General features: G+C 42.1%; 2 protein-coding genes across 2 annotated transcripts in view; both read right to left on the minus strand.

The window, feature by feature from the left end:
* The window catches only part of LOC141793869 (uncharacterized), a 355,863-nt gene that overhangs the window by 217,510 nt on the left and 111,005 nt on the right, over positions 1-27,348 (minus strand). The gene's annotated exons all lie outside the window — the stretch shown is intronic.
* Positions 1-27,348, minus strand: part of gfra3 (GDNF family receptor alpha 3) — a 96,238-nt gene that overhangs the window by 52,064 nt on the left and 16,826 nt on the right. The window contains exon 2 of the mRNA XM_074674354.1: positions 2,568-2,864. Within this exon, the coding sequence (XP_074530455.1) occupies positions 2,568-2,864 (297 nt within the window). The remainder of the gene's footprint in view (positions 1-2,567; positions 2,865-27,348) is intronic.

A 27,348-nucleotide genomic window follows, 5' to 3' on the forward strand; every position in this document is an offset into this window, starting at 1 on the left:
TTGCAGGAGAATTGAGGGGTTTTGAGAAATGTGTGAGTGATTTTTTGAATTGAGTGAAGTGTTCTGAGAATATGAGGCATCCTTTCAGAAAATGTGTGTAAACAATCGAGAAAAACTGTATACATGTTTTAGTATTGGAATCATAATGAATGTATTTTACAATAGTGACCACTCCATGTCTATTTCTGATATTATCCTGTGTGTTTCAGAGAGTCCTTGAGCTAGAGGTGGCTGCAGTGGAGCACCAGTTTGTCTTTATTGATGAGGTTGGATTCAACCTCACAAAAAGACGTAGAAGGGGAAGGAACATCATTGGCCAGCGTGCCATCATTGAAGTCCCTGAACTGCGTGGAGGAATATCACCATGTGCGCAGCAATTACTCACCATGGTGTCAGCCATCACCACGCTACCCTCGGACCCTACAACACTGCCCATCTGATCACATTCCTGGACACTCTGCGTAACACCCTAATTCCACCAGATCAGGTAAATGGCCAAGAGCAGCTCAGGTCTGTTGTCATTTGGGACAATGTCAGCTTACACCAGGCTGCTCTGGTTCATAACTGGTTCACTGCTCACCCACGATTTTTTGTTCTTTTATACTCCCCTTTCCTTAATCCTATCAAGGATTTTTTTTCTGCCTGGAGATGGAAAGTGTATGACAGAAATCCACAAACACACAATCCCCTTCTCCAAGCTATGGAAGATGCATGCAGGGAGATTCCAGCGGATGCTTTCCATGGCTGGATTCACCATGCTAGTGGCATGTGATGTAGATGAGGTGCTGTGGCCTGACCCAAACAGAAGATGTGATGCAGCATAGTTTTTTGCTTTGTTGATTGATTTTTTCAAATTATTATTATTATTTCTTTAACTGAAGCTGTATACATTTAGATGCAGACCACTGTATGTGGAACTTTGTGTTGGCTGTGATTAACACTTTGTACATTGTTTTTCTGTGAAAAAAAAAAAAGTTTTTTTCTGTCTAATGTTGTGTTCTAAGTAAAAAAAAAAAAAAACAACATCAACAACAACAAAAAAACAAACAAAAAAAAAAAAAAAAAAAAAATTCTGAAATATTTTGCAAGAAGTGTCACACTGAACACAAAAAGGCCAGAGTCATGATGAATATTGTGTAATCACAGTGTTTTACATTGAGTACATCAGTGTTCAACTGGTTCATATAAATGTTGGTTCATATAGTAGTTAGTGTGTGTCATTTGGAGACAAAAAAACATTTTGAGAAGAATAAACACTGTTTTGGGTGTGAAGTTTCATTTTACAGGAGAACTGAGGGGTTTTGAGAAATGTGTGAGTGATTTTTTTATTTGTGTGTACAGTTCTCAGAATATGAGGCATCCTTTCAGAAAATTTGTGTAAACAATCAAGAAAAACTGTAGGAGGGTTTATAATGTCTGAACTGTCTGTACTGTCTAAACTATCCTGTCTGTATTTTCTTAACTGTCTGAAATGTCTGAACTGTCTGTGCTGTCTATACTGTTTGAACTGTCTGTTCTATCCTACTGCCTGAACTGTCTGTTCTGTCAGTACACCGTGAGAGGTCTGCACTGTTAGTTCTGTCTGAACTGTCAGTTCTGTTTGTACTGTCTGAACAGTCTGACCTATCTTCACTGTCTGTACTGTCTGAACTGTCTGTTTTCTCTCTGCACGGTCAATACAGTCTGAACTGCCTGTACTTTCTTTACTGTCTGTACTTTCTGAACTGTCTGTACTGTCTGTTTTTTTCTCTGCACGGTCAATACAGTCTGAACTGCCTGTACTTTCTTTACTGTCTGTACTTTCTGAACTGTCTGTACTGTCTGTTTTTTTCTCTGCACGGTCAATACAGTCTGAACTGCCTGTACTTTCTTTACTGTCAGTACTGTCTGAACTGTCTGAACAGTCTTTTCAGTATGTACTGTCTGTATTGTAAGTAGTCTTTGTAACACAACATCAAGTTTTGAGTCTTCATGACTGATGGAGAGGATGTGTTTTTAATTTATCATGTTTAAGCACTGTTTTTTTTTTGTTTTTTTTTCTTATAAAGGCCTCTTCATATGGTGGTGGGCTGGTGGTGGTGTGTGTGTATGTGTGTAAAGTTTCACTTTGAAGGATAATTTAGGGTTTTGCCATTGTGTGTGTGTGTGTGTGTGTGTGTGTGTGTGTGTGTGTGTGTGTGTGTGTGTGTGTGTGTGTGTGTGTGTGTGTGTGTGTGTGTGTGTGTGTGTGTGTGTATTTTGATAATTGTGTAGAGTTCTGGGAATGTGGAACATGCATTAGAAAATGTTTGTAGACATTAAAGAAAAACTGTACACAGCAGAAAGAACTGAACAGAGCTCAAGTCACCTGGACAGATGAGGATTGGTCTTTAAGGGGTTTGCATTTAAATTAAAAAAAAAAACAAAGTAAAAAATAGGATTGACTGTTTGACTTCACGAATGTTTCATTTAGGACAGCTCAAGCTCTCTGATAAATCTTCACACCCTGTCCTTAATGTGCCTCTGACCATCAGAGTTTACCCAACCTCAGCTCACACACACACACACACACACACACACACACTGACCTGGCAGCAGGCGAACCCTCCAGTATATGCGCAGACACTGTTCCTCCCTGCGAAGGCCCCGCTGGCACTTGCAGGCCAGCAGAGCGGGATGGTTGGCCAGGAGAGCGTCCTGTCTCTCCAGACACTCCGCAGCCACCTGCTCACCCAGGGGAGACATAGCAGCATCAGCCGCACACAGCTCCAGACCACGGTACAGGGCCTCACAGCGAAGGTCCAAGGAGCATACCCGGTGAGCCTCAACACAGTCAGTGGGAGACAGCGGGTAAGAGAAGAGGGGCGCTGAGGACGGCAACACACCTGAAAGAGGGCAGGGACAGAAAGGTAAAACACACCTGAGAGAGGAGAAATGTGTGTTCATTGTGTGATGGTTAACTCTGTGATGGTCCGGTATGAATATAATGACCAACACCTTTGAGGGCTGGTTCCAGCATCTCATTAAATAGTTGCTTCAAGGACTAAAGCAGTTGTTTTGGCAAAGGAGCTTTTAAAAAATGTATAAACTCTTGATTTTAACCAATCACTAAATAAAAGGTCAAAAAACAAAAGACAGCTTTTGTCAGAGTCAGAAACTATGCAGGATGTTAGCCAACATATGATAGACTCATTCAGTGGAATGGGACTTAAAATACATCAGTTTCACATCAGGGCTGAAAAAAAGACATGGAAAAAAAAACAGAAAACTAGAGCAGGTTTCAAGGAGGAGAAAAACAATATATTCTGCTACAAAGCTAACCAAGATAAGAGGGTTTAAATGTCCCAGGTTGGACAGCACTATAAGACTCAGTAAAGCAACTAGACACTAGGCAGTCCTAGTGCATTGAAAACAAGTCAACAGAAAGTTCCACTGCATCATAGGTTGACACCAAGAAGTTCCACTTTATCAGAAAACAAGACACAAGGAAGTTCTACTACATTAGAAAAAAGACACCAGGAAGTTCCACTGCATCAGAAACAGGACACCAGTTAGTTCCACTGCATCAGAAACAGGACACCAGTTAGTTCCACTGCATCAGAAACAGGACACCAGTTAGTTCCACTGCATCAGAAACAGGACACCAGTTAGTTCCACTGCATCAGAAACAGGACACCAGTTAGTTCCACTGCATCACAAAAACAGGACACCAGGAAGTTCCACTGCATCAGAAACAGGACACCAGGAAGTTCCACTGCATCAAAAACAGGACACCAGGAAGTTCTACTGCATCAGAAAACAAGACATAGGAAGTTCTACTGTATCTGAAACCAGAAACCAGGAAGTTTCACTTCATTTGAATCAAGACACCATTATCTGTATGCATGTTAAGTCTTTAAACAAATGGGATCATTAGTCCTCAGCTGAGCCACAGGTGAATAACTTCCATTTAAAAAAACAGGAAAGTGTGGGGGATTGTAGGCGCAGAGGTCCCCAAGGAATCTCCTTTTTTTTAAATGGAAGATATTCACCTGTGGCTCAGCTGAGAACTCTTAGAAACCAGTTGTACCGGTTTTATCATATACTGTCTGTAGAAGTTTGGCCTGAAGCTGTCCTCATGGAGGTACTGAAGCCAAAAAGCTAAACCTTCAACTTGGAAACAAGACTAACAGTGCCAACTGTTCATCCAAACCCAGAAACTGTGGGGCAGAGGAATGGCAACAGGTCTCTGGACTGATGAGTGACACTGTCAAATCTACATGCTGAGTTGTTGATTTGGTCCAAATTAAAGGTTCTCACTTATAATCTCAGCATCAGTATCAATCTTCTGGATTACATGAAGAGACTGAAGGATTTTAGGAAGTCAGCATGCACAGAGGATCTGGTGTTAGTGCCCCCATCATGTTTAGAAAAACCTTCAAAACTGTTCATGGAAGAGCTGGTGCTGTTTGAAGGCAAAGGGTGGTTGCATCAAATACTGATCTGATTTCCTTTTGGTTTATTCACTGCATTTTCTTCATTCATGAAAATAATCCATTCACCTTTTCACTTCTGGTGCATTCATAGTTTACAGCATTTTTTACACACCTGCCTCAAACTTTTGCTCAGCAGCGTACGTTCAGACATTCACACAGCTCAGTGATCTGCTACTAAAAGCCATTTGTGCGGTTTTAAGCCAACATTTGAACAAAAGTTGACTGAGTTTATGGATGTACTGATGAAGGAAACTCACTGACAGTGCTCAAACACTCCAACATACAACAGATTGAATGAATATCAGTAACAATAAGAACGTCTGGACGGGTGTATCTGGTAAATGAAAGGATGGTCTCCATCAGTGTGTCACTGCACAGATTGAGGAAGGAGTGTGTAAATTTAAACTCTCTCTGACTGGAGGTGTTCTTTCCTCCTCTCTGTCTGCTTCCATTTGCTGGAGGAGAGGCTCACACACACACACACACACACACACACACACACACACACACACACACACACACACACACACACACACACACACACAGGGGAAGTTCAGAGGAGCTGGGTGAGGACAGCAGAAATGCCATACAGAGAGGAGAAATAGAGGAACACAAAGATAGATGACAAAAAGAGAGGGTGAGAGACACAGAGGCTGAAGCAGCCAGAGAAAGCGAGTGTACCAACGTGAACCTTGATGGGTTGGACACGCGCTCAGTGTGTGGCCCAATCAGCATGCACTGCTCCAAATGTTCTCCGATTCACACACACCCACAAACACACACATACACACACACACACACACACACACACCCTGTAAGGGAGCATTTTCTGTTTTTTGTGTGTGTGTGTGTGTGTGTGTGTGTGTGTGTGTGTGTGTGTGTGTGTGTGTGTGTGTGTGTGTGTGTGTGTGTGTGTGTGTGTGTGTGTGTGTGTGTGTGTGTGTGTGTGAGTGTCCTGCTGGGAGGGAGACTGGGAGGCACAGAACCCATCATTACGACCAGAACACAATACTGCACAACCACAGGGGCAGGGGTGCAGGGGGCAAAGCAATCTGTCTCACACACACGCACACACACACACACACAGACACACACACACACACACACACACAGAGTGATCTCAGAGTGAAGTGGCTAAGGGGGTATGAGGAGCTTAATGTTCAGAGCTGGATCAGTACACAGAATATAAATTGAATACAGCACACTGATGAAAGACTAGCGGAACACACCCCGATGCTGCACACACAATCTGGGGTGACAGCACACCTTGTCCAGACCCTCTCTGACCATCATTTTCCCAGCAGTCCAAGCTTTGGTTACACACACACAATGTCGGCCAACAGCATACACATAAACACACACACACACACACACACACACACACACACACACACACACACACACACACACACACACACACACACACACACACACACAATGTCAGCAAACAGCACACACATACACACATACACTCACACACACACACACACACACACACACACACACACACACACACACACACACACACACACACACACACACACACACACACCGTTTAGAAATGGTGTCTAAGGTGCTGTCCTTGGATTCGGGCTGAGCCGATCTGGGAGCACCAGGGGAGCTTGTTTTTAGGTTGTATTGACGGCACAGCGCCAATACCAGAACACACAGCTATCAACAGACAAACACACAGCCCAGGAGGAGAAATCAGGAGAGCAAACACACACGTCTCTTACTTTGTGTGAGGGAGTAATGCCTCTTAATGAATGTGTAACTGCAGTGTAGGAGGCTCCAGAAAGAAGAGCACCCAGGTCCATGGAGGTGTTGGTAGCCCCATAGACTGTGTCATTAATGGACGTGTTCTCCATGACGTCTGTTTTGTATTCATGCATTCTTTAAGCACATTGGCTGTCATTACCATATTGGAAGCAGCTGGGGCTTCCAGTACAGCTACAGGGTGCCTGTCAGCCCGCTGTAAAGATGTTTATTAACAGGGCCAGAGATTTTTTTCTCTTTCCTAAGTTGTTTGATCTTTGACAAAACAGCAAAGTATCTTCTGTTCTTTCAACGTGCACATCAAAGCCAATTTTGACTCAGAAACCGAAAAATAAAAAAAATCAAAAGACCTGCATGTTTCAAAAATTACATGATACACAGCTGTACCGCAATTTAGTAAAAAAAAAAAAAGTCCTGCACAAACACAAATCATGGTTTGGCATCCATCAGATCACACCTAGGTCCGAACTGTGCCACTGATTTCCTCCATTAGTGTGCAGCAAGCCATCAACCCCCCCTCCTCCCGGAAACTAACAACATGACATGAAATTACTCCTTTGACCAAACATAAATTAATGACATGAGCTGGTAAAATACATTACAAACTACTATTTTCAAGTGTTGAGTTTATAATAAAAGCAAATCCATCTAAGATTTATGATTTGTTTTGCAAGTAAGGAATGTATGAATTATACTCAAGTCCCTTACATTTAAGTGTTAGAAGCTGTTTTGCTTAGCTCCTGAAACTCTTTGGATCAGAGGTCGCCAACCTGTCAATACCAATCAACCGGCTGATCTTATCTGGAAGATCTTGTAAATAATTAAAAAAAAAGAATCACTCCTCATCACGCATGATGGAGCCCCAAAGCTAGCACATTATAGACAAATGCGGACCATGGCTGGAAAAGTTGCTTGAGGGAATCAAATCCGAGCTTCCTACAATCATTTACCAGTGTTTACAGATGCCCTGTCATCTTCCTCTGTGTTTTCTATGCTGTAATGATTCACGTCATAGCCTACATATCCCGTGAGTCATGGAGAAAACTTCCGTTCTATGCTATGCCCAGATTTATAAGATTTAGCAGCATAAGTTATAACTTTTTACTTTTACATTACGAGAAATTGGAACTTTAGTGTTTAATATATTCTCAATCAGTGTCTTTCAGTTACGTGCAGTTAACATCGGTTACATTTCAAAGCAGCATCACTTCAAAACATCATATAAAAGACACGTTAGAGATGGCTGTGACTAAATACTGTCTGTGAGGGCCTTGTAGTCTGGCTCATAGCTACAAACAGCCAGTCAGAGACAGTCAGTAGGGTGGCTGACAATAAGATGACTCTTGTTCTTTGATTTGTCTGCATGTGACTCTGTGTCTATCAAATAAATATATTGTTTAATTGTGTAATCTGGACATAGCGGAGAACTGAAGTTTTTCTCTCACGACTCACGGGATATTAAAGTTACGATGTGAATCATTACAGCATAAAAAACACAGAGGTAGATGATAGCGTGTCTGTAAACACTGGTATATGATCATAGAAAGAGTGGATTTGATTTCCTCAAGCAACTTTTCCAGCCATAGTCCCCATTTGTCTATAATGTGCGAGCTTCGGGGTGGAACTCCATCATGCGTGATGAGCAGTGATTCATTTCTCTATTATTTTCAAGATCTACCAAGGAGGCTTCAAAGATCGTCCAGTCGGCGACCTCTGCTCTATGCCATGCCGTACAAGAAAAAATAATTAGGATCAAAATATGGGATGTCCTTGCACAACAGGGACAGTTGGCAAACTGTCAACACACAAAAATGACACAAGTTATACGTGCCTTGTTCTCCGTATATCTTCTTTCAATGTACTTTAACGCCCTCTGTGCTTCGCGCCACCAGCACTGTTTGTTTTGTTGTTTTCTTTCTAAAATTTTTATCTCAAAGCTCTCATATCCTGGCAGTCAATAGGTCAATACAGCCTGTGACCAGGGGTGTACTAGCCATCTGGATGTTCTGGAGAAGTCCAGAACGGGGAGGACCGTCCCGTTGTATTGGGCTGGGCCTGATAAAGTCCAGGGCTGTTTTTAAGTCCCAGTCCGCTGCCGGTCGGCTGACGGCCGGTTCGACCGGTGACAGCCCCCCCTGACAGCAGCGGCCGTCGTCGGGCAGAACCGGCCGTTGATGGATCTGCAGCACCGGCCATCGTCGGGCTGTTCAAAGACGGCCGGGGGGAGGGTGCGTCCCGTTGTTATGGGCTGGGCCTGTTAAAGTCCAGGGCTGTTTTTCAGTCCCAGTCCGCCACTGCCTGTGACCCCGATGTCAATCAAAGATCATCTATGATCATCTATGAAGAAACGATGAGTCAGTCTGTCACCCTTCCTCGGCTCAACCACATAATGTCACAATATATATAGGACACAAACTTAGTGGTATGTCATTTTGTCTCTCAGGGTAGGCCTAGGTCAAAGTCCTATCAGTTCTGTCTTTTTGTCAAAGCCACAGGACGAGAGTGCATTGTGCTCCATGTAGTGCTGCACGATCAATCTAATGGCAGTTTGAGGAAGTGCAGTCATGGCATCTAACAAAAGACAGCTATTAGTGATTTTAGATAGCTCAATATGTGCTGTGTCCAAACTCTCTGATGCTCATCTCTGCACTGATCTCTGATCTGACTGCCTGGTTTAACAGTTCACTGACAAAATAACAGAAACTAGAATGTCATTAAAATCTTCTTGTGCGTCTTTGACACGAACACTGGACACATTCCTTATGGTCCGTATCAACAGCCCAAAGAGACCATAGTGAAGTTAGTTTCATGTTGGATATTTGACAGACATTTTCTCTAGGAGGACAACCCAGTCTGAGTCCTGCATTCAAAGACAATTAAAAGAGAGAAAACATGTTCCAGCACTAATAAAATCTCAATACCTAATATATTTTAAACTGAAATAATGATGTTTCAATGACCTGAAAGCTGCTGAGCTAAAATGCTAATAATTCTATATAGAAATTGATAGAAGTTATTTAGAGATTTAAAATGCAAAAACAAGAGGCTTATCTTGTGCAGCTAGAATAACATTGATGCCAAGATAATTTTGAGTCAATTGATCACATGACCTGGAAGCTATAGAGATAAAGGGCTAATTTTTCATCATAAAGAATGATAGAAATTTTGGGGAGATTTCTACATAAAAAATGATACAAAAAAATAAAAGGAGGTTTGAAATTTGAAAACAAGAGGCGTTTGAAGGGCAGCTAGTAAAGTACATTGACCCCAAAATGATTTTGAGTCAATTGATCACATGACCTGGAAGTTATTGAGCTATAATGCTTATATTTCTGTATAGAAAATATAGAAAGAATATATTTTGAAAAATATTTTGAGATTTTAAATGTTTAAAAAATACATCTCATTAAGATTTTGAGCAGTTTGATCTCACACTGATGAGGTGTTAATTGATCTCGTGACCTTGAAGCTATTGAGCCAAAACGTTTTTATCCATACAAAAAAAAAACGATTAAAATTATTTAGAGATTTGAAACGAAAAACAAGAGGTTTATGTTATAAAGCTAGGAGAGTACTTTGATTTCAAGTTGAATTTGAGTTAATGGATTGCATAGATTTATGCATAAAAAATGATAGAAATTATATAGCCTTATTAATTATTTGCAATGAAAAAACTAGATGTAACTCTTGCAGCAGGGGGATTTTGAGACAATCAATCATTGGACCTTAAAGCTATTGAGTATTAGCATTATCACTTTTTTTTTTTAAACCTTCCAGGTCATTTAATCAATTGACTCAAAATCAACTTGGGATCAAAGTACTTCACTATTTACACAAGATACGCCCTTTGCTTTAAAATTTTAAATCTCTAAATAGTTACTTTCATTTTTCAATTATACAACTATTTACATTTTTGCTCAATTGCTCCAATGTTATGTGATCAATTGACTCAAACTCAATTTGAGATCAATGGAATCCACTAGCTTCACGAGATACACCTCTTGTTTTTAAATTTGAAATCTCCAAATAATTTCTATCATTTTTTATGTAGAAATCTTGGCAATTTTGCTCAATGGCTGCCAGCTCATGTGATCAATTGACTCAAAATCATCTTGGTATTTGTGTTCTCCACTAGCTGCATGAGATATGACTCTTTTTTTAATTTCAAATCTCTTAAAAAATATATGTATCAATCTTTATATTGAAGTATTAGCATGTTAGCACAATAGCTTCCAGGTCATTTAATCTACTGCCACAAAATCATCTTGGGGTTAATGTACTCCACTAGCTGCACGAGGTACGCCTTTTGTTTTTGCATTTTAAAACTCAAAAAAAATTCTATCAACTTTTATATAGATTTATTAGCATTTTAGCTCAATAGCTTTCAGGTCATTTAAACATCATTATTTCAGTTTAAAATTTATTAGGTTTTGAGATTTTAGTAGTGCTGGAACATGCTGTCTCTCTTTTAATTGTTGTTGACTGCAGGGTGCAGACCGGGTTGTGCAGGAAAGTTCCCCCCCCCCCGGAGAAAATGTCTGTCAAATATCCAACAAAAAATTAACTTCATCGCTGTCCTAAACCCTTTGATATAAACTAGACCTCTTATCAGTAAATGTTCCAAACCATTTCCTCCAATCCTCTATTTCCTATCCATCACTTTTCAGGAGTTTCATTAAGAACTAAGAACTTTACAAAGCCGGGACCCTTTTAGGTTCACCTGCAGATTATTAATGATGTAATTGACAGGCGTAAAACCTGCTGCTCTTCAAAATTAACACTCTGATCATTTTTAGATTTTGATAGTGAAGAAACATACATCAGTTTTTCTTCTCTTCTTTCCCTCTTTCTGGTGATATGGATGGATCATAATTTGTGAAATTAGACTGTGGGGAGGGAGATGGGACTACGACAGGTGCTTGGTCAGACATGACTGAGAAGGTGTTTGACTTTTACCGGGGGGGAACTGAGTCCTGTCTTTCTCTGTAACTCCCTCTATACCACCAACTGAACCCTCCCTTCAGCATTAATCCATCTGCTGATGGATCGCTGAGCAACATAAGGAAACTTGTGTACCTTGCGAGGTAGCTTTGAGGATAGGTTTCAGATTCCCTGTTCTACGACACGGGATCACTCTTCAGCGAGACGAGTCTCCATGGCAACGTACGCTGAACGGCTAACCTGCTCCGGGGCAGGTTAGGTTCCAGATTGAACTCGCGGACTAGAAAACCCCGCCCTCTGACCAATGAGCCCTCACGAAAAAATGGCTCGTCCGTTCTTAGAGGATCCCGTGGACATTGGAGCCCGACCCATTCTGTTTTTCGGGATGACCACCTTTATGAAAGTTACCGTTTTTCCAGGAAGGGGTTGGTAGTACATGACACTTTCTACAGGTAATTAAAAGGAATGAAGAACTCTCATTGCCTTAATAAGATCTTCAATGCCAACGCTTCTGTTCCATGACAATATTTTATTGCCCATATTAAAATTGTGACAGGAGTTCATGTAGGGCTCATGTGGGCTACATATCACACAAAAAATGTAAACACGACAGGAATGAACAAATGAATAAATTCATCTAAGAAATAAATTAGGTATGTTGCATGTTACAGTAAATGTGCATGTTGAACAGTGCTATTTCAGGATGATAATGGCACAAAAGATTTTATTTGCACTACACCACTACACTTACGCATTTAGACTGTCAGCAATTTTCTGTCAGCACTCCTTCCGTGCTTTAGCAGCGGCGACGGTGCTGCTTTTAACGTTAATTACATTGTTCACCTCGTCATACTTCCTCATGATCACCTCCTGCTCCTCCTGAGTGAAGTATGCGGTCCTTCTCTCTCCGGCCTGCTCTGACGCTCCAGACTGCTCCATGTTCGAGATTGGTCAGATGCAGCGGGCTCCGCCTTATATGTGTGCACGCGCTCATTGCCTAGCTGGATCCACTCATCAGGTTGATAACCAGCGTCGAAAAACCGTGTAGCGAGACCACCGGCTACCGCGCTCAGTTCAGCGAGGTAGCTCCAAGGCTATCTCGCTAGACTGAACTTGCTTCGTAGAACAGGGCCCTGGCAGACTGCCTGCGTTTGTTTATATCTGGCACGCCGCGCGTGGACTGATACTCTAAGCAGCGAGTGCCTTGTACCCAGCTGTGGCTCTGCAGCAGAGGTAGCGCCGTTTTACGACACGATGAGAACCAGAGCCTTATTTAGCGGTGTTTATGTGTGAAAGTAACGCGCTGAAAATTCTCTAAATAAAGCGTGAATGCAGATCGATATCAGATTTTTTCGGTGGGAGTCCGTTTATTTGTGTTCTGGGTCAAGTAAAATATGGGCCTGTCTGAGTGCAGACTCAGACGGGGCAGACGAGCAGACGGCAGACGAGCAGGGAGGGGGTGTTTGGTGCGAGCGCTCCGGGCTTCTGCTGAACAAAAAACACTGCTGTAGGGTCATGTGTGTGCCGAACCGATTACGCCGATCTGAACGGATCATGGATCAATCATGATCCGTTGCACCACTACTAATAAAGTACAGTCTGATTATGTTTCTTTTACAAAAATCAGTTTTCAAGAGTCAACTGTCAGTTGTGAGCTTAGCATTTGCATGTGTGTTCTGTAATTACGACCGTGGAATGAAAAAAAAAGAAAGAAATTGACTGCGGCTCGTAGGCTGCGCTGAGTAACTTACCATATCCCCGGCATTTATTTGGAACGGGCGTCTATGTTGCTAAACGTGCTGCTACAGCCGGCGTTTAATTGGAACCCGGTGTTTATTTGGTATTTTAGGGTAAGCATTTTTTAGAAAATAAAAAAAATATTTAAAACTAGAATATAACTAAGCAGTGCTGTAGTGCATGGAAAATAGTACTGTACAAGCTTTTTTAGCTGTATTTTTAAGTTCAAAATGTATAAAATCATTATAATTATTTCTAAATTAAAAAGTAAATATTTCAGAACTACCAATAATCTCTGGACGTTCTTCATAACAACACATGTATCCTAATATTATTAATCATTATATCAAAAATTGCAACACTGACCATGATTATTGCAATCCCACAAGTTCCCCAAATCATGACTGTACTTGTGCTCATTGGCCCTGGAAGGATTTCCTGTTGCAGTTGGTGATAACCCCGGAGACATCTTTAGGACATGCTCTGTAGGGACTTCTATCAATGAAACGGGGTTGTTGCAGTATTTCAAACCACCACCGAATCCAGTACTCAAAATAAATGTAACAGTCCTCTGTTTGAATGCTGTAGCATCGTTTTAACAACAACTTGGATTTCCATATAAAATAAACCTCCTTGAATGAGATCAGATATGGCTCTTCAGTTCAGTATCCTTAATGTCAGGGTTATTGTGCTGAAACTCTCTGTGAAAAACAAAACATTTTATTTCCAAATGCTTAAGCTGTTGGTCTTTCCAAATACATATACAAATAACATCCTTTTCCCTCTGCAGGACACAAGCCACGAGACCCCAGAATCTGTACCAGTTGGTACTGTGACTGCTGTCAATATAGATGATTTTTCAACTGAGTCATCATCCAACACACCTTCGGTCCATTTCACTGCCATCTTTACTCTGTGTTTAGTTTTACTTTGCTCTAAGCCTTTCCCACACAGTCCAACAGCTGCCCCATTAGACACTCATCTCAAGAAATGTTTTATGGCAGAAGTGTTCAGTGTGTTAACAGTAACAGGCAATGTTTGGGGGTTGTTCATTCTTTATTTATGTATTTATTGTTTAGTAATCAATTGATGTTTCTACTGGACATTCAGTAAATAGTTACAAAAAGCATTTCACACTTAAGTTGTGATAATTCAGCTGATATCCGCTGTGCTTGAGGCATGCCAAGCTCATACTTGTCAGTATTTTTCAAAACCTGTGCCAGCCAATCAGAATGAGCCCCTGAGCCACTGTCATTCATCCGTGACATTTGAGAACTGAACCACTTCCTGTCAAGCCTTCTCCATCTCCCTTCATCACCTGGTTCCTCCCTGCTATCTTTCACCTGTGCAGACCAGATGTGTCTGCAGTCTGTCTCTGCACCGAATCAGACAGGTTTCCATTCAAGTCAATGAGTCAGCTCACTCTGGATCTGTTCTGCTGTGGTCCAGGTGTTTAGCCGGTCCAGCTGGCTAGCATTGTTGACACAACCATCCTTTTTTTTGCTGGATGCCAGAGCTGTGATGCACCAGTTCAGCATATGGATAATCAGGTGGGGCAGGAAGTCGTACACCCAGAGACTTTCAAAATAAAACAGAGCATGTCCAAATCAGAAGGTTTTTTTTATTGACTAAGTCATATATTTTCACAGTGGTGTGCGGTCAGGGGAGGCAGGGGAGGCAGTGCCTCCTCTAGGCTAACAAGAAAAAAAAAATATATATATATATATATATATATATATATATATATATATATATATATATATATATGTGTGTGTGTGTGTGTGTGTGTGTGTGTGTGTGTGTGTGTGTGTGTGTGTGTATATATATATATATATATATATATATATATATATATATATATATATATATATATAAATTATTTTTTTTCTTCAGTTGTTCGTATACAATTTGTCATAATTAAAAAATTAATAAAGGAAATTGCTGATTTGTCAATAAGAGGGAGGCTAACAGAGGGGGCGGACAGCATTTGGCGCTGGCTTCATGCTAGTAATGTGTGTCGGAGACAGAGACTCCGAGAGAGACGGGGACCGTTTACTTGAAGCCACAATGTGTTGCAGGTTCGTGCATACGAACTAAGGTCTTAGGCTGATTAACGTGGGCATTTATGAGGCACAGCGCTTCTCTGCCTCCGCAGGTTGTAATACCGCACCCTCTTTGAGGTCTCGCGATAGTTTGTTAGTGCAGACGTTTAATAGAGTATACCAGAGGTGCCTGGCCTGTGTTCTTGTGTTGTTGAGATACGGCTTATTTTTGTTCGTATTTTGCTATTTCTCCTGTGATGTAAATCCTGTAGAAATGCAGGTGAACGTATGTTTCAGGTTTTAATTGGCATTTCGTCTTGTTAACTCCGGGACTTCAGTCTGTCTCTGAACCGTAGATGGGAAAGCTGATTAACATTTATTTACTTGGCTCGTTGCTGGTAACTAGTGTCTGGGAGTCTGGGCCAAAGTGAGAGAAAAGACTAAAGAGGAGGAAAAAAAGGTGCACCTTGTGCACAACCGCACATTGATTGAGGAAACAAAGACCAAAATAATGTACTCCCGCCCCACACACACCTTGCATGCACTCAGACCGTCTCTCCTTCTGGTATGTCACACGCGCGCACACACACACATACACACACACAGCACAGACTGTCACCATGTTAAAGGGGCAGGGCTGGCCAGTAACAGTTTGTATTAGCAAATGTGAGCAGTGCACTGTATATATAACACACATATATAGAAATTTCAACTTTAGCTGGCTGCCTGCCTCCTTCGGCATGGACCTCACCGCACGTTACTGTATTTTCATAATGATTGCCATAGCTCAGCATTTATCTAGTCCTATGTTCTTGTACAGTCCCAGGGTTAATGTACATTTATCTGGCAGATAGTGTAAACTTTCACCCAGCCTCCTAGCTGCATGCTCAGATTCAACAGTCAAAAGCTTTGATAGCACATCTCTCTGAAAACTGGCACCAGCTGTGGGTTGAGACAGTGGCGTCAATCATGTTTTTTGACCAATTATTGTCGGATGTTTAGTTTAACTCAACCCCTGGTAGGCATGGTAATGACAGTTATCAATTTGTATTGCTCCCAGATATCAGGGCTCATTCTTTTGGGACCAGCGCTGTAAACCTTATCCGTGACCAGAATAAATGTTGAACTGAGAAATGGATTCCCTCCTTGCGATCTTTGGGAGTTGTTTGACTAAACTAGATTTTATTACTACTACAATGACAAACAAACCCTTCAAGGCCATGATCACAGAGGTTAAAGGTCACCTGTGACAGGTGGCAGCTTCAGCAGCAGCAGCTGATGGGCTTAAAATAGCATGTTGTGGAGAGGGTGCGAAGAGTCCTCCTTTATCTTCATCAGCTTGTGCACTATTCTTTTTTGGACAATCAGCTCCAGCAGCTCCAGAGTTACTCCAAGCACAGAAGTGGCTTTCTTGATCAGTTTGTTGATTCTCTCCAAGTCTCTGGTTCTGATGCTGCTGCTCCAGCAGATCGCTGCAAAGCTGGTTGCACTTTCAACAACAGACTTATAGAAGATGTGCAACATTTTACAGATGTTGAAAGATCTCAGCTTCCCTAAGTTGAGAGTCTGCTCAGACCTTTCTTGTAGATGTACTCAGAGTTGCATTTCCATTCAAGTCTATTGTCCAGCTGAACTCCAAGGTACTTGTATACCTCCACCACCTCCACCTCCTCTCCCAGGATGGAAACACATCTATGTGTATTCTTGTTCCTCTTGAAGTCAACAATCATCTCTTTTGTCTTGTTGGTATTCAAGATGAGATGATTTTTACTGCACCATTTTACAAACTGACCAACCAGTTCTCTGTACTCTGCTTCCTGTCCATCACCGATACACCCAATAACTGCGGAGTCATGAGAGTATTTCTGCAGATGACATGACTCAGAGTTGTACTGGAAGTCTGAGGTGTACAACGTGAAGAGGAATGGTGAAAGTACAGTTCCTTGTGGTGTTCCAGTGCTGCTGACCACCTTCTCAGAACCACAACTATTCAATCTCACAAATTGTGGTCTGTTTGTGAGGTACTCATAAATTCAGGTGGCTATGGAGGTATCCACCTGGAATCCATGGAGCTTCTCACAAAGCAGAGCTGGCTGAATCGTATTAAAGGCACTTGAGAGGTCAAAGAACATGACCCTCAAAGTGCTGCCTGACTGGTCCAGATGAGAGTGGGCTCTCTGAAGCAGGTAGATGATGGTGTCTTCAACCATCAGGATGTCAGGGCAACTGGTCTGTAGTCATTTAGTTCAGCAGGTTGTGGTTTTTTAGGCACTGGAACAAGGCAAGATGTTTTCCACAGCACCAGAACTCTTTTCTGACTCAGGCTGGTGTTGAACAGGTGCTGAAGAATCGGACGTAACTGTTTTGAGCAGGTCTTGAGAACTCTGGGACTAACACCATCTGGACCTGCTGCCTTGTTCTGGTTCAGTTTCTCCTGTTGTTTCTCGACTTGATTACAGGAGACAGACAAAGTGGAGGGGGAGGCAGCAGAGGTTTCAGGAAGTCCTGATTTGGATGGAGATGAGACTTTATCCATGTCCTTGACTGAGCTGCAGGGTGACAGAGTGGGGCAGTGACAGGAAAGCTGTGGGTTCAGGGAGGGTGTGTGGCCTGTTGGGTTTGAGGCAGGAGGTGAGCTGAACCTATTGAAGAGCATGTTCAGTTCATTAGCTTTGTCCAGATCTCCGTCAGTTTGATCCCCCTTTATCTTGAAGCCAGTGATCTTCTTCATTCCTGACCACACATCCCTCGTTGTTTTGCTGAAGCTGACTTTTCAACCTATTCTTGTAGTCCTCCTTGCACTTCTTCGTTTGTGTTTTCAGTTGTTTTTGTTTTGACTTCAATAACTCCCTATCTCCATCCCTGAAGGCTTTCTATTTGATGTTCAACAGCTTTTTCAGGTCACAGGTGATCCAGGGTTTGTTATTGGGGAAGAACCTCACTGTTCTTGTTGGAATGATGCTGTCCACACAGAAGTTTATATAATCTGTCACACACTCAGTCAAGGTGTTGATGTCATCTCCATGCGGTTCACAGAGGACACTCCAGTCAGTAGCCTTGAAGCACCCTCTCAGAGCATCTTCAGCTTCATTAGACCAGGTTTTAATAGTCTTTCTGATGACTGGTTGTTGCTGAACGCTGGGATTGTAGGAGGAGGTGAGAAGAACCAGATTGTGGTCAGATCGTCCTAAAGGTGGCAGGGCAGAGGCACTGTATGCATTTTTAATATTTGTATTGAATAAGTCCAATGTTTTGTTTTCTCTGGTGGAGCAGCTGACAAACTGGTGGAATGTTGGTGGAGTTGCAGAGAGGGAGATGTTGTTAAAATCACCACAGATCGCCACAAAAGCGTTTGGATGTTGTGTTTGAAGCCTGGCAATTACAGAGTTAATAACATCACAGGCTGCGTCTGGGGCGGTATATATATGAACCACTACCAGAATAATACATGTGAACTCTCTGGATAAATAATATGGGCGAAAACTCACAGCTAGTAGTTCAATGTTTCTTGTGCAGATCTTCTCTTTAACAGTGACATGTCCAGGATGACACCAACGCTGGTTAACCAGCACTGCAATTCCATCTCCCTTTAGCTTTCCGCTGAGTTGTTTGTTGCGGTCTGCACGGACCGTCATGAAGCATGAAGCCGTGTACTGAGGCATTATAGTCTGGGATGTGTTCATGCAACCACGTCTCAGTGAAGCACATAATACTGCATTCTCTGTATTCTTTCTGAGACCTGGTTAGCACCCAGAGCTCGTCAATTTTGTTAGCTAGCAATCTTACGTTACCCATCACAACAGTTGGAAAAAAAAGGTTAAATCTCCACCATTTTTCTCTCTGCCTCACTCCTGCCCTGCATCCGCTTCTCTTTCTTTTCAACTCCATTGGGATTTGAGGTGATATTTCACTGATGATCTTGAGTTTGGAGAGCATTATCAGTTGATCCCTAAGTCTTGTTGCCATGGAGATTCAGCATAACAAGTCTTGAAAAAGTCAAAAAATATCCAGAAAATCTCCCGCGTTGCACAGCTTTTGAACCAGTGTCAGAAATCCTCTTGGGCAAACCAAAAATGACAGCTAATGTATTAAAAAAAGACGTATATATTACAAAAAATCACAAATCACAATTTGCAGCCACCTGGTGGCGCATTCCAGGATAACTGGAATACATGATTGAATTGAAGAGAGTGACAGGAACCCCATGCAACTGAGCAGACCAGAGTGACAAGAATTACACGTGACTGACCTGGTGAGAGTAACTAGGACCACATGCAACTGAGCTGATGAAAGTCAGGAGAACCACACATAACTAAGCTGGTAATCATTAAAAGAACCACACAAAACTGAGCATGCATAAATGTAAATGTAAAATGTAATTGTTCTTTATTTATATAGCCCTTTACAACAACCCTTTCGGTAAGAAATAGAGTCAAATGCAACAGATTTGATGAAAGTAATCAGAACCACATGACCAAGCTGACAATCAGTCAATCAATCAGTCTTTATTTGTATAGTGCCAAATCATAAAAAACATTATCTCAAGATACTTATCCAAAAACCAGAGACTAGAGTGACAAGAACCACATATGACTGAGCTGACTAAAGTCAGGAGATCCAAATGACTGAGCTGATGAGCGTCACAAGAACCACACATGACTGAGCTGATTAAGGAAACAGAACCACACACGTCTGAGGAACATACAGTCAGTCCATATGATCAGTCCAAACGGACAGTCCATACATGCAGTCATACGGTCAGTCCATATGGTCAGTCCAAAAACTGCCACTTCAGTAATTCCCCAAACTCCCCTCTCTCCTCGCACACACTATCATTCTCAACAGAATCACTCAAAGCACATAAGACAAATCCTGTTAAGTGATTGGCTGATCCTTTACACAAACATTGCAGCAGCACTTGCAGTACACACACACACACACACACACACACACACACACACACACACACACACACACACACACACACACACACACACACACACACACACATATTCACGTCTGGTTAGTTGTAGCACCTTTGCACCAAACTATTCTAAACTATTCATGGGACACTGGGAGAAGAAGTTTGTGTTTTCTAGTCAAAATGTCTAACTAGATAAAATTATCTGGTGGGTTGGATACATAGATGAATTCCCTTACTTTGGTCAGGATCAGAGTTAGAACTTAAGAATTTTCATTTATATCTTGATAAAACAAACAAAAATTGTAAGTCTAGAATTTTCATCTGATAATATATCAATTTTCTAGATCTGAAAATCTTCAAAGATTGAGCTGGTGACCTGCATACAACTTTGTTCAGAAAACCAACTGTCCGTAACACCATTCTGAGAGCAGACCATTTTCACCCTCTCTGGCTTATTGACAACATCCATTTTGGCCAGTTTCAGAGAGTTATAAGAATCTGTGATTCATCAGATGATTTTGAAAAAAAAAAATTACTAGACCTGAGACACAGATTTGAAAGAAGAGGCTATTCAGAGAAGACTTTAGATGCTGCTTACAACAAAGTCAAAGACCTCCCCAGAGAGCAGCTACTGGTTTAAAAACAAAGGCAACAATATCCATCTATTCAAGTCTATTTTATGGCACAGTCTAGCTGCAAAGCAAACCAAATCAATCAAATAATAAAGAGAAATTGGGATTTATTAAAGTGACACATCTCTTAAAGAAGACACTCTAACTTTCAGCTTCAGATGAGCTTCTACTTTAAGTGATCAATAAGTGAGAAGCTATCTCCCCCTTACAACAAAAAAGACTTGGTTAGACTCCAAAACAAGTAATTATATATGTGGAAATTGAAATCATTGTCAAAATATGTCAAAGATAAGTTTTTTCACAGATGTTACAACAGGTCAGATGTTTGAGATTAAGTCTTTTATAAACTACAATATTTGTTTCGTTATTTACAGACTTGAATGTCTTTGTGGATGTTTTTACATCAGGAGAACTAAGCGCAAACTGAAGGCATGACTGGCTGAACATAGACATGAAATTAGAATGGGCAACCCACAATATTTTATGGCATTACATTATAAAGAGGCAAATCACAGTAGCTGCAACTCTCTGAAGATATCAGGTATTGAACATACAAAGTTGTATCAGAGGAGGAGACGGATTATAAAAGCTATTACAAAGAGAGTCTTTCTGGATATATACATTAAAAGCAACACAGTTTCCTGGTCTGAATGGAGAACTAGACTTCTCTCGTTTTTTTAGCTTCTCTAGCTCTATTATTTTAAATATTCTTAAAAAAATCTTTACTATTGTTGAGTTTGATTAACTGGCTGGTTTACTGCATTGAATGGAATAATCTTGAATTTGATCATGTGACAATTTAAAACCATGTGACCTGTTCAAAAACCTATAAAGGAAGCACATTGGCAGCCATTTTGTAACGGCCCTGATGAAGGCCTATATGGCTGAAACATGTTGGCATGTTTTTTATGGTCCTGTTTAGAGGTAGACCGATATTTGGACATTTGTCTCTATCGGCCATCGGCCGTATTTTCTTTTAAAAAGCCAATTTTTGATCCGTTGTATAAAATGACGCAATTTTTGATCAGGCACATGTGTGGGCAGCTAAAGCTGCCCCTCAAGAAAGGACCCCTGTTGCACGCTGGATAATATTCATTTAAGTCAGAGTGGAGTGTGCTCAGTGGAATCCAGGCTGTGGAAAAGCCTGCACCTGTTGCATTTACAATGAATAATGGTAAGATTTGTTGAACATTTTAGCGTTTTTGTGGCTCTTTGGCTCTCCAGTCTGCAGCATGTTGTTAACTTCAAATGCTACTTTGTGATAAGTTTTAGCAGTAAGGGATTAGCGTGGTCTAAGTTGACTTTACTTGTATGTGTTCAACCGTGTTGGTGAAAACACATCACTACTGTACTGTTAACAACAGAACAAAGTAAATACGATGAAATGGCGAGAGTAAAAAAAGGATTAAAGAATCAATCATGGGGCTTTTTCTGAAACATGTATTAGCCACCCGCAAGTTCCTCCACGTAAATGCATGACCGGAGTTATGTTCTTATCATTTACGGTCTACGTAGAAATGCATTTACGTTTTGCTACATGTTTTCCTTTGAGGAATGAAGTGCCCACTGCCCAGTAAGTAAGAGAGACAGACACACAGACATATAACACGTAGGTGTAGTAGTATTATAATCGGTTCATTATATTTGAAATTGCTTGTTTATGCACTATTTAAAGTGATACTCCAGGATGGAACAAGTTGGGTCCTATCACAAAGTTTAGGGCAGAAATTACCCCATACAGCAGTGTTTTTGTGCAGCAGAAGCCCACGGCGCTCGCACCAAACACCCCCTCCCTGCTCGTCAGCCGGTTTCCTCTGCACTCAGACGGGGCCATATTTTACTTGACCAAAAACACAAATAAACGGGCTCCCACCGAAAAAATCTGATATCGGTCTGCATTCACGCTTTATTTAGAGAATTTTCAGTGCGTTACTTTCACACAAAAAGTAACGCACTGAAGGGCTGAAGGGCTAAATAAGGCTCTAGCTCTCATCGTGTCGTTTGTGGGCAAATTGTGAGCATGGAAGCAGAGGTGGCAAAAAAGATGAGCTCCTCAAACTTTTGGAACCACTTGAATACATTACATACTTTTGTTCAAATTACATTAATAAGTTTAAATTTCTTTTTTGACATTTTAAGAAGAGTGTGAATGTTTACTACTGCTTGTTACATTGTGCGTTTACTCAGACAAAATATTTCATTGTTTTGAAAGCTGAATAAATGTTCAGAGGACTGGTCACGACTTGTTGTAATAGATTTCTTTCAGTTGCTCAGAAATTGCTGCGTTTCACAAAAATGTGATAAACATATATTTATTTAACAATCGGCCTGAATATCAAATTGGAAAAATCGGCTATGCATATCGGCATCGGCTGCCCAAATTTGGAAAGCATCGGCATCGGCATCGGCATCGGCCCCCAAAAAACCCATATCGGTCGACCTCTAGTCCTGTTGCCCTGATGGAATAAAGGCTTTTTAATTAGTACCTTTTAGTGCCTCAGCTTTCCTTAAAGCTAGATGTAGAATGTGTTTGGTCACCTGGTGTGTCATGAAAACAAAGTTGAATCGAACACGCTCTCAGAGTTTAATACAGCAGCGGGACATGTGTGTCTAAGGCCGTTTGAGACATTACAGCTGAAGGGTTTGAGGAGCTCCAACTGGAGACAGACAGAGTGTTTGCAGCTATGACTAAAAGTGTACTGTGTGGACTCCTCTGCATGGACTGCTTCTCTGCTTCTTCACGAAGAGCCTGAGCTGGGATCCAATAATTGGAGTCTGTGTGACCTTTTAACAGAGCAAAAACGTCCTCATTGGTAAAATTAGCTCTGCAGAAGCAAGCGCAGGTCAACCAATCTATTGATAGAAAGAAACGTGGAAGCAAGAGTACGTGGAGCAGAAAACCAACAATACGGGCTCTGGTTCCTGTCTCTGCCACTCACGGCAGTGCTCTCTCCTCTCTCGCATTAACCAGGATGATTTGAACGGAAGTCAGCGTGTCACCTGCACATTTCTAATCACATTTCAAAGACACTCGGAGGCTGTGAATCACAGAGCCTCTCCTTTCTTATCCCCTCTCTCTCTCTTGTTTATGAGAAATGGAGCTAATAGAGGAGCTATAATTGGTGTAATTGTGATCAAAGAGCAAAATAATGGATAATGTCTGAATGGTTGCAAAGGTCTCTGACTGTGATGAATGCCTCCAATTTTTCCTTCTACTTTGCAAGAGCACTCCTGCAGTGCCATTGTGTATTAGAGGGGCCGCTGCCTCCAGTGCTCTGCTTCAGGAAGTGAAATCTTTTTTTTTTTTTAGCTGAAAATGGTAGAAAAAGGAGTCTGTGGAGTTCTGCAGAATAACAGAAAGTTACAGCCTGTGCTCCAGTACAAAACCATACACAAGCACAACATGACGCCACGCCACAGCTGGATGGTACACTAAAAACCAACCACAGTTCTTTTTAAGTGGCCGTATCATGGTATGTGATGTATTTTTATTTTCTTAAACAGGTGGTTTGGTAATTCTGTCATTAATCTGAAAGTCACTGCTCCTGCCCATTAATGTCCTTAAACAGCATTTCAGGGTTACTTTATCTTGAAATGACAACAATAAATTAAATCACATCTTGTTAACCTGTTGTTAACCTGTCAATAACTTTGGAAGTGACGCAGACTTCGGGCTCTAATTTCGTGGCACAGCGCAGGGGGCGCAAGCCTGGCGCAGCCTGCGCAGTGCTAATTTCGTGCAGCGCACCACCGTGCGCTGCCAATTTGACAATTTGGTAGACCGTCTGCGCAGAGATGGGTGTGACGGCGCGCCAGGGGGAGTTGACGGTGCACCAGGAGGAGGTGTCAGCAGATTCATGTTGGCGCAGTGACAATTTCGTGCCAAAAAAGTGCACTGAAAGCTCGCCAGCTCCAACCTGGTCTATCCTCGGCACAAGGCAGAGCGTACCCTCCGCAGCTGTAATTTAGTGACAGGTGCACATGTGCGCACATGTCATCAAAGCCTCAGAGGCAGGTTTCCAGAGTGTCAGGCACATTTTAATGCTGTAAACAATCACAGCAATCACTATTTAATGTTACCGTCTGAACCAGCATAGACATTTGTATCTATATTAATTTTCCCGTCGCATCTGATGTTATATTAAAGCCGTTTGTCATAATGGAAAGTTAACCTGACGGCAGCTGGAAGTTTGATGCACATCTTACAATTAAACAATAAACAGCCTTATCATCTGATACTGAGTATATATCTGGCTTCTCTCATTTCATTTCATTCAAAGAAGAGAGGGAGAGAAAAGACGAAGAAAAAAGAGACAAAATAAATGTATGTCACTCAGGATTTACCCGTGATTCCCCATATTTCTCTGTTTTAGTCTTTATTTTTTACGTGATCTAAACAGATGGAGTACATTATTGTAAGGAGGATGAGGTGGAGACACCGGGAGAGTTTACAGTATATCACCAAAGGTTCTGCTATTTGGCGATGATAGACCAGGAGTGCAGGTGGATCAAAAGTATTCTGAATGGATAAGCCAGCTGTGTATCTTTCTCTTCATTTTGTACTCCTATTAATGACAAAGGAACAGATTACACCTGTCCCAGGAGCTGGCCCACACAGTGACGCGCTTCGTGTCCTCCGATATGCCCCGCTGTCCATTGTCCTGCAGCAGGGACAGCGGCTCTGACCATCTCCGCTACCGGTACTGTTTCCGCGGTGCTGGAGATCACTCAGACCAATCAGACGCTGCGCCTCGGCCGCAGCGCATTTAAAGGTGAGGAGAGGCGCTCATTTGATTGGTGAAAACAGCGCTGTTGTGTTAAACCCACTCACGGCTTTTCTCCTCCCTCTCTGCCATTTGCGCAGAGGGAGGCGTGGACGCGCTCCTCTGCACCTTGAGTGCGCCTCTCTTGGCACTGCAGGAAACTTGCAAAGTGCGCCAGTCACGCCCTGTGCGCACGGCGCAGGCCGGGGCAGGGCAGGTGCGCCTGCGCCTGGTCTACGAAATTAGAGCCCTCCGAGTCTCCACGTGCCTGTCAGTCACGTGAGCTGAGCTGTGCCTCTGATTGGGTGAACTTGTGATCTTAATTTCTTCTTAACTGCTGAGTTAGAAAAATATCTGCACCCTATACAAGTGTGTGCTGATAGAGAAATTAGTGATTCAGACATTTTTTGTGGCTGTAAACATGTTTAATTCTGATGGGTTTTTTTGTTTTGTTTTGTTTTGTTTTGTTTTTTGTTGTTTTGGCTGGGTGTGTTTGTGACTGCCTGTACTCCCAGAGCCAGCCTCAGGTGGACACTGGAGAAACAGCAGGTTTTAGCACTTCAACATCGTCTCATTTTTTTAGACCAGACGTTGCAGTTTACTTGCTCACGTCTGTGCAGGAACAGCAGTGATATGAATAAAGTTGTAGCATTTGAATCACAGATTTATTGCTGTTACTCATGGAAACCGCGGGCACCGGTGACGTACCTCTGCCTTTGACTCATTGCTCAGTGTTTGCACACACAGTGAGGAGGGAGCAACACCTTACACACTTTAAAACAAGGTGTTTTAAGGAGAGTACTGGAGAGTAATGTGAGCTTTCAAAAGGGATCAAACTGGTAGATCAGCTCAAACTTGTGGCTGTCACCCCTGAAAGCCAGTCCTCTTTCAGCCAAATACTTCACTACTAATACTTTCAGGTTGTTTGAAGAAGCCGGTGAGCTTTGGGATACTCTTCAGTAGTTCTTTCTCCCTAGATTCTTTTTCACAAACCACCTTTCTTTTGTGAGCATTGCTCTCGAACTTCTTTTTCCTCATCATTTTCCAGCTGTCACCTAACTGTCACTCAACTGTCTAGGTTGTCATGTAGCAACAGTAACCAAGGGGAGCGGGGCGGGTCTTCGCAAAGGGTTCGGCTCAATCAGCAGCCACATATGTGAAGTATTCAATAACGGACAGAAAACTTGACGAGTAACAAACCAATGCGACATTTCCAGCTTACAAATAGGCCCCTTAACTTGGTAGGCCCATGGGCTTCAGCCCAGGTAAGCCCGTGCATTAAAGCAGCTGTGCGGACAAACTTTACACTGATCTGCTCCATGATGTTGGTCATTCTCCTGCTCGTCACCAAACTGAGGAGCCCCAGTGAAGGGCGGCTACTAGTGGACTGTGTACAGGCAGTCTAAAACTTAGCCCTAGCTCCTAAAGGCACACACTGATACTGCTGTTCACTGCCTCCACAAGCTACAGGAAATGAACCAGAATTACATCGTGTTTTGTCTTCTGGTGCATCAGTAAACTCCCTGTGCATCTGCCGTATGGTCAACAGGAAGAGGTTTAGAACAGAGCCAGACTCCTCTCCACCAGCTGACGTTACTTTTTTATAGAGTCTGAAGGTCAAATATGTTGTGGTTTGGCGCTGTACAATAGAATAGAATAGAATAGAAAATACTTAATTTATCCCCAAGGGGAAATTCATGAGGATTCACAGCAGCAATCAAGGAGACAAAAGTGAGAAAGTGTATAGAAATTGCAAAAAGGTCCATAAGAAAATAGATGCTGACAGCTTGTCCATCATTGTCCAGTTCAGCCAGTCTCCACCTCCACAGGGTCCAGGACTGAGCTTCTTCAGCAGTCTGTTCAGTCACTGTCTCCTGGATCCTGTCTGCTCACAGCAGGTGAAGCTCTTCCAATGTGGCATTGGTGTCTGGTGTTAGCTCTGTTAGCCATGTCTGTGAATAGCATAATGCTACTCTGCCCTCTGGTATTCCCTCTGTTGCTCGGTTGGCACGGCTAACTTGTCCATGTTATTGGAGATAGATCTTACGTTCCCAGTAATGATGGATGGAAGGACAGGTC

Source organism: Halichoeres trimaculatus, unplaced genomic scaffold, assembly GCF_033239565.1.
Source record: "Halichoeres trimaculatus isolate MK-OKI-2021-1 unplaced genomic scaffold, fHalTri1.1 fHalTri1_scaffold_7, whole genome shotgun sequence".
NCBI lineage: Eukaryota > Metazoa > Chordata > Actinopteri > Labriformes > Labridae > Halichoeres > Halichoeres trimaculatus.